Consider the following 7,330-nt stretch of genomic DNA (forward strand, 5'->3'; position numbering starts at 1 on the left):
ATAAAAGGTATTTGAGAATATATTTAAAATAAAGTAATATTTGAATTTTCCTAATTCTCGGAGAACCCCTTTAAAGTGCAGAGAGAGCGGCAGTTGCAGAGAAAGCAGAGCCTCTAGGTGTAATGGTAACACCCCCATTGCTCCTAGAGGCTCATTTGCATATATTAAAAGATCCTTTTTCTCAGCAGTGCAGGCACATATGAACAGGAGACCAACCCGGATGTCTTCAGCTGCCAAGTAGAGCAAATTATTGGACCAAATAAAGCCAAGTTGTATTTTTAACCTCTGAAGCCTCTGCATGTTGTCATTATTAACCCCCGTCCCATATATACCGATCCCGACAATATCTACACCATTGGTTGGAATGATCCGCCTGGAATCAGTGACTGGCTCTGTTACTTAGTCCATACAAGCAGTACAGCAGGATCTACTGACATGAATAAGAGATCTGCTACTAGCCTTGTTCCAGCTGGTTCTAGAGCCCAGAAAATAAGCTGTACAGAGGACCACTGCCTCAGACCTTAAAGGGCTTTTCCAGCATTAACCCCCTTTATAATTTGGCTCTGGAATATGGCATATATAAACCAAGAAACGCACTTATCTGCTCCCTTCTGCTCACTTCCAGTACTATGGCTCCATTCATGTGTGCATATACCGATCCCTCCTGATATAGACATGTGACCACTGCAGCCAATCACAGGCTGTCACATGCTTGTATAGAGATGTTCCAAGAAGCAAAGACCGGCGGTGAATACAGGAAGCATGGGAACCGGGATATTACTCACTCCATATGTAAGTATTACTTTGTGTATTTTTCAAGCATTCTAAGTGGTTTTTGAATAACTAAACATCTCCAGGGACACAATATTACACGAATGTTCCAGAGTGGGCATTTCTGGAATGTATTGTGGAAGATGCTGGGGAGAATGGGACTTGACTTATCAATGGAGAGTGAAATATTGGGAGGTATGGTGACTCCGTGGCTGGTATGTGTGATTTACAGGATGTTTTTGCTCCTGTTGCAGGCTGTGAATATATTATATATCTGCAGGGTGTATAAGCCTATCACAGCTGATTCCGTGTCACAGTAGCATGTAGAGCAGTGGTCTCCAAACAGAGCCATGTGTGACTTGCAAATCATGGTTCAACGATTAGCTGTAGAAGCCTTAAATTATGACCATAAGCAGTGGCTACATTACTTGCAGCCATATCCTAACCCCCAATAACATATTCTGTCCCCGTTTATTAAATGGGCTGTTCAGCTTTGGAGGCCTTTCTATCAGTAACCTCCTCTTCACCCCCACGTAACCTGGACCTGCAGAGGGAAGTGTACTTACCTGCTCCCCACTGGGTTTCGGCTCCTTTGGTTCCGTCAATGCCTTGTTGCAGTCTCCGTATGTCAACATCCAATTTGATTCAGGTCATGCGGGTCACGTGACATGTCACCTATGGGTCACGTGACATGACACATGGGGGTCACGTCGCTGATGTTCAGTAATGTGAAGATTCTTTCAGAACTTTTTTTTCTCGTTTTTTCACCCAGAACACATTTGATTTTGCATAAAATGGGAACATATTCATATCTTGGCTAAAATCTGCGTTATTTGGACCCCATAGATTGAAATGGGAATCCTAGAGCATCACAGTGAAAACCCACAGACTTCACTGGGAGTGTTTGTTCGGCATGAGGGACCAAAGCAGTGCAAGTCTATACGTTTTTTTCCATTGATCCATGGTCAGTAGAAAAACAAGGATGTGTGAATAAACACAAAAAAATTATGGATACTGTGACAAAACCCCTGTTTTAGGAATGTCCAGACTCTTGTATTTCGTCTGCTGTTCATGTAGTTAACCCTATTTCGCCCCTTAAATGTTCACAAACCACCTCATCTACCTGTGACGCAGTTAGCGAACACAATGGACATTAGCGAACACAATGCATATTGCCTATGATATATTTAGCAAACACAATTTGGTCATCGACCGCATGGAACTATGTCCGGGCATCCAATTATCTTCAGGATAGAGAGGAGAGATTTTACTGTTCATGTGGGAGTGTGTTATATCTTACTGTATATTGATTGGTCACTGTATTTTGTGTGCCTGTTCCCCACAAGGGCCCCATGGGAGTAACCCTTGCTGGAGGATGATCAGATCAGCGTGGGTCTGACTCCGGCACCCCTCGGCGATCAGCTGTTTGAGGAGAAGGCAGCACACATATGAGAGCTGTTTTCTCTGCTCTCTTTACCGTCTTGTTGCATAAATTTCAGTGGTGAGCAGGCAAACAGATTCGAGAAGGCAGTGGTGGTACGAAATAACAAAAAACGGACAACCCCTACTTGGAAAACATTACATACAGCACTACAGAAAATACAGGAGAATACAGCCCCACATATGTACCTCTTACATCCAGTGATGTCATCCTCATCTTTTCCTGTCAGACCAGACCGCCATGATGATTTATTATTTCAACCGCGTCTTGTCTCTGAAGAGGTTAACAAACCGACATCTTAGTTTCCAACTTTTGCATCATCCTCCTCATCTTCTGAACACCCCATCCTGCCTCCACCAATACTATCCTGCAGAAACAGTCGCCATGAAAATACTGGTACAGCACACATATTGCGCCAGTACAAAAAATACCCCCTTACCTTTCAGATCAGACCCCCATTTCAGACCTCAGATGAGACCCCCATTAGACCTCCAGACCCCCATATCAGACCCCTATTAAAACTCAGACCAGACCTCCATACCCCCATTAGACCTCCAGACCCCCATATTAGATCTCAGACTAAACCTCTAGACCCCCAATCAGACCCCCATTAGAACTCCAAATCCCCATATCAGACCTCAGAGCAGACCTCCAGACCCCCATTAGACCTAAGACCAGACTGCCAGACCCCCATTAGACTTTCAGAACCCCATATCAGACCTTAGACTAGACCTGTAGACCAAAGAATTCAATTGTTGAGTTTCCTTTTCTTCTCCTTTTGGTCCAGACCATCATGTGCAGATGTCTTTGGTCAGGAGTGTGCCACCTCCTCTGCTATATAAGAAGACACCAGGATTAATAGATGGCACACTATAGATGGAACTATTACAGATTTTACATTAGAGACTAGGAGACCAGGTTAAACCTCTGACTTCACTAATTGCTTCTGCAGTCAATCCCCACCCGCTATAACAAATAACCCCCCATCCACCTGCCCCTTTCAGGCTACTTTCACACTTGCGTTTAGAGCGGATCCGTCTGGGGTCTGCACAGACGGATCCGCTCATATAATGCAGACGATGGTATCCGTTCAGAACGGATCCATCTGCATTATATTTTAGAAAAAAATCTAAGTGTGAAAGTAGCTCAGACGGATCCGTCCAGACTTTGCATTGAAAGTCAATGGGGGACGGATCCGTTTAGAAATTGAGCCATATTGTGTCAACTTCAAACAGATCCGTCCCCATTGACTTACATTGTAAGTCTGGACGGATCAGTTTGCATCCGCACGGCCAGGCGGACACCCGAACGCTGCAAGCAGCGTTCAGGTGTCCGTCTGCTGAGCGGAGTGGAGGCCAAACGGTGCCAGACTGATGCATTCTGAGCGGATCCGCATCCACTTAGAATGCATTAGGGCAATACGGATGCGTTCGGGGCCGCTTGTGAGAGCCTTCAAACGGAACTCACAAGCGGAGCCCAGAACGCTAGTGTGAAAGTAGCCTCACACTGCCATCCTGGAGCGTTTTCTAATACGGTGCCCACTTCGGCACCAAAAATACTGTACTGCCAAGATAAAAGTACAAGAAGAAGCAGCTACAGAACTAGAAAATGATGGGGCCTAATGCAGACTTTAGACATCAAACCTCAGACCAGATCCCACCCCAAGTTAGCCCCGAATTAATGTGGCTATCTAAAAGGAGCCATCCAAAATGAAAGGTGGAATCTGATTGGTTGCTATGGGCAACTAAGCCAGTTCTACTTTACATTAGTTTGATATATAACCCCTTATATTCTTATGACTTTATTAAAGGTTTACCAAAAGCGGCATTCCCCTTTAAACATCACTGCTCTATAAACAGTTCTTTATTCAGACTAGATCTCTGATGACATCAGCAGTAGCAAGAAGCCCCGCCCTCTTTGAATACTGAAGCTGTGTGACATCACAATGCTGTGTCCAGGCTTCTATGTGTTGGGGAACACTGGATTCTTTTGAGGGTTAGTTGTTGGAGATGATGGATTCGAGAAGAATTGCTCTTGTATTTCTATTATTTTTTACATTTTATGTTCAAGGAAAGCCCACAAAAACACCTGCAGGTAATGGATATTATCACTGGGGGTTTATCTTACTGAATGGGGGCTAAATATTGTATTTATCCTTACATGATTACGGGTCATAGAGGCAAACCTGGCTGGTATCTCTGTGGCTTGGAGCTCAGGTTATAGGGCAGTGGGCTCTGTGCGGCATTGTAGCTGAGCCCCATTCACTTGGATGGCGCTGAACTGCAATACCGTACACAACCCCTGGACAAGAGGGAGGATATTTCAGAAAGAAAGCTGCAAGGTTTCTAATCTCATACAATGGCCATAAATGATGACATTTTGTCTGTAGCCACCACTAGTGGGCACTTACTAAATACTGATTTATTGTTATCTTCTGTCTCCCCGTTTTGGGGTTCAGCTGCCACTATCATTGATTTCATGTCTTTATTTTCCTTGGACAGTGACTTTCCCAGGATCAGGGAGGACAACCCCCGGTCCGGACAGCGCCGGTGCAAATAACAGTGAGTAGACAATTTCTTCCTCTCCTAATTCTACTCTCATCATCCTCTACCAAGCCCTGACTGTAGTGGAGAACAGCCACTAAGCTGCTCCTTTGGGGTATCAGTCCTATAAAGTGATGCTGGAACATATAATGATGTGCCCCTTATCCAGACGTTACCAGCCCACAGTCCAGCAATTACCCCTCCATGCCCAGCCAAGCTGCCAGTGCCTACTTCCTGACGTCCTCATAAAGGTCACTGCTGGCATCAGGAGGATCTGGAGATGTTGGATAATGTCTTGTAGAAAATGTTCTCTATGATAACAATTGATAACGAGCATCTTGTGTCTTTATTACCAGTCATGTACCGCGTTGTCCTGCCGCTAGTAGTACTACTATTGGTCGCCGCCGTGATTATCATCTTTTGCTGGTGAGTTTCCAATTTTCTTCTACTCTACACATCACATTATTTTCTATACACTGTACTGTCTGACCTACAGGGGGGCGCAGTAACTACTGCAGCCAGGTTATAATACAGGGGCCGGATGGGGCAGGGATATAATCAGGTAACTGCTTGTCCCCTCTTTCCCGGTGCTGTATTATGATATAATATAGACTATGGCACTATATCCTTCCTGCCTGTTATATACTGCAGCTTTATATTTTACCCCCTGTAGTGGGGGAGGGGGTATGGGTATATTCTGATGGGGAACTGAAGATTGTCATCTGTACCGAGTCATGTCAGGACATTTCTCTGTCTCAAAGTTACAAGTACAAGGCCTGTACTTGTCCCCCCTTTCCCGGTGCTGTATTATGATATAATATAGACTATGGCACTATATCCTTCCTTCCTTCCTGTTATATACTGCAGCTTTATATCTCACCTCCTGTAGTGGGGGAGGGGGTTCATGGGTATATTCTGATGGGGAACTGAAGATTGTCATCTGTACCGACTCATGTCAGGACATTTCTCTGTCTCACAGTTACAAGTACAAGGCCTGGCGCCGGCGTGAACAAAAACAGGCAACTGATCTAGAGATGGTTCGAGTGGAGAAGCCAGGTAATAATTTCTATATAATAACATATATAAGCGGGGTACAGGCAGAGCTTAGGGTTACCTCTCATATCTGCTCATCACACTTTGGGGTCCTTCTATTACTCAGAATTCAGCAGAATTCAGAGATGAGACATCTCATGTCTGCTGATTAGCTGCATCGCTATAATACTGCATTGCTCATAATATTAAAAGGATAGATTTTGTTATATCTACTACCTGCTGATGGTTTCCTTCTCATTTTGTAGTCGTTCAAAAACCTGTAGTGCAAATTAAGAAGAAAAAAAACATCAGACCTCCCATGAATAACATCAAGAAAGTAAAACCAATTATTGAACAAATAAAAGCTGCCAAAAAAGAGGAGGAGAAGATCATGAAGATAACATCTAAAACAGAGGAGGAGAAGATCATGAAGATAACATCTAAAACAGAGGAGGAGAAGATCATGACGGTAACATCCAAAACAGAGGAGGAGATCACGAAGAGAACATCCAGCCTGAAACGGTTCCGTAAATGGATAAAAAAAAGTACCCATAAGAAGAACATGGTGAAAGAAAAGGAGCGCACTAACCATCTCTGCAAATATATGACCACCTGCTGCAGTTGTCGGTCCATGGACTAAATAGAGTTAACTTATTACCATCATGCCCATTAGTCCTAAAGCCCTGAAACACATCTACAGTGGCCATATCTGTCTGTCCCTCTGTTTGTCTGTCTGTCTATCTGTATGTCTGTCTTTCCCCCTGTCTGTCTGTCTATCTATCGTAGAATACATAGGTAGATTGAAGACATCTGGAGGGGGTGTACATCTCATCTACATTTTTTTAAATGTAGGTGAGATGAAAAATCCAGGAAAGTTGGGTTTCCTCAGTAAATTTATTTTGCTGAGGACTTTAGTAACTTTGTTTTCCGGGCCTGCATTTTTTTGGAATGGCAGGTAGGTTGGCAGTGGGACCTGCCATTCCCTCCCCCTCCACCCACCCCTTCCCCACCAATTAGCCCAGGTGATGTTGTTACTTGGGCATAAAACTGTTGACAAGTCCAGTCAAGGTCTGAGTCTAGGAAGGCACAGTAGCCATAGTGGAACGTCTGTGCTCTGAATACTGTTATGTGTAAACTAATCTCTATGTCATATCACTGTTTTGTTGCTGGACCAAATAAAGCCAAGTTGTATTTTTAACCTCTGAAGCCTCTGAATGTTGTCATTGCTAACCCCCATCCCATATATACCGATCCCGACAATATCTATGCCATTGGTTGGAATAATCCACCTGGAAGCAGTGACTGGCTCTGTTACTTACAGCAGCATCTCCACCAACTTATTTATTCAGGTTTCCAGTTTCAAGTGCGGTACAAAAATGCAGTGCAGAAATGCAACGTTTCGGCTAAGTATAGCCTTTGTCAAGCATACAACATCAATGAAAATGTCAGCATATATATAGTGAAACTCAACCCACTCCCACATAATCATTCATCCAATAACAACATAGGAATGCTGCAACAGCCAGGGCATGGCCAATCCCAA

The 7,330-nt window shown here is 44.0% G+C and overlaps 1 protein-coding gene across 1 annotated transcript; it reads left to right on the forward strand.

The window, feature by feature from the left end:
• The first annotated feature begins 707 nt into the window (after window positions 1–707).
• On the forward strand, window positions 708–6,427 carry LOC122934056. Its single transcript, XM_044289203.1, has 5 exons — window positions 708–792; window positions 4,714–4,773; window positions 5,112–5,181; window positions 5,735–5,811; window positions 6,054–6,427. Exons 1-5 carry the CDS (start codon window positions 723–725, stop codon window positions 6,425–6,427), a joined length of 651 nt encoding a protein of 216 aa, XP_044145138.1. The 5' UTR covers window positions 708–722.
• The last annotated feature ends 903 nt before the right edge of the window (window positions 6,428–7,330 follow it).

The sequence above is a fragment of the Bufo gargarizans genome, chromosome 4 (assembly GCF_014858855.1).
Source record: "Bufo gargarizans isolate SCDJY-AF-19 chromosome 4, ASM1485885v1, whole genome shotgun sequence".
Lineage (NCBI taxonomy): Eukaryota > Metazoa > Chordata > Amphibia > Anura > Bufonidae > Bufo > Bufo gargarizans.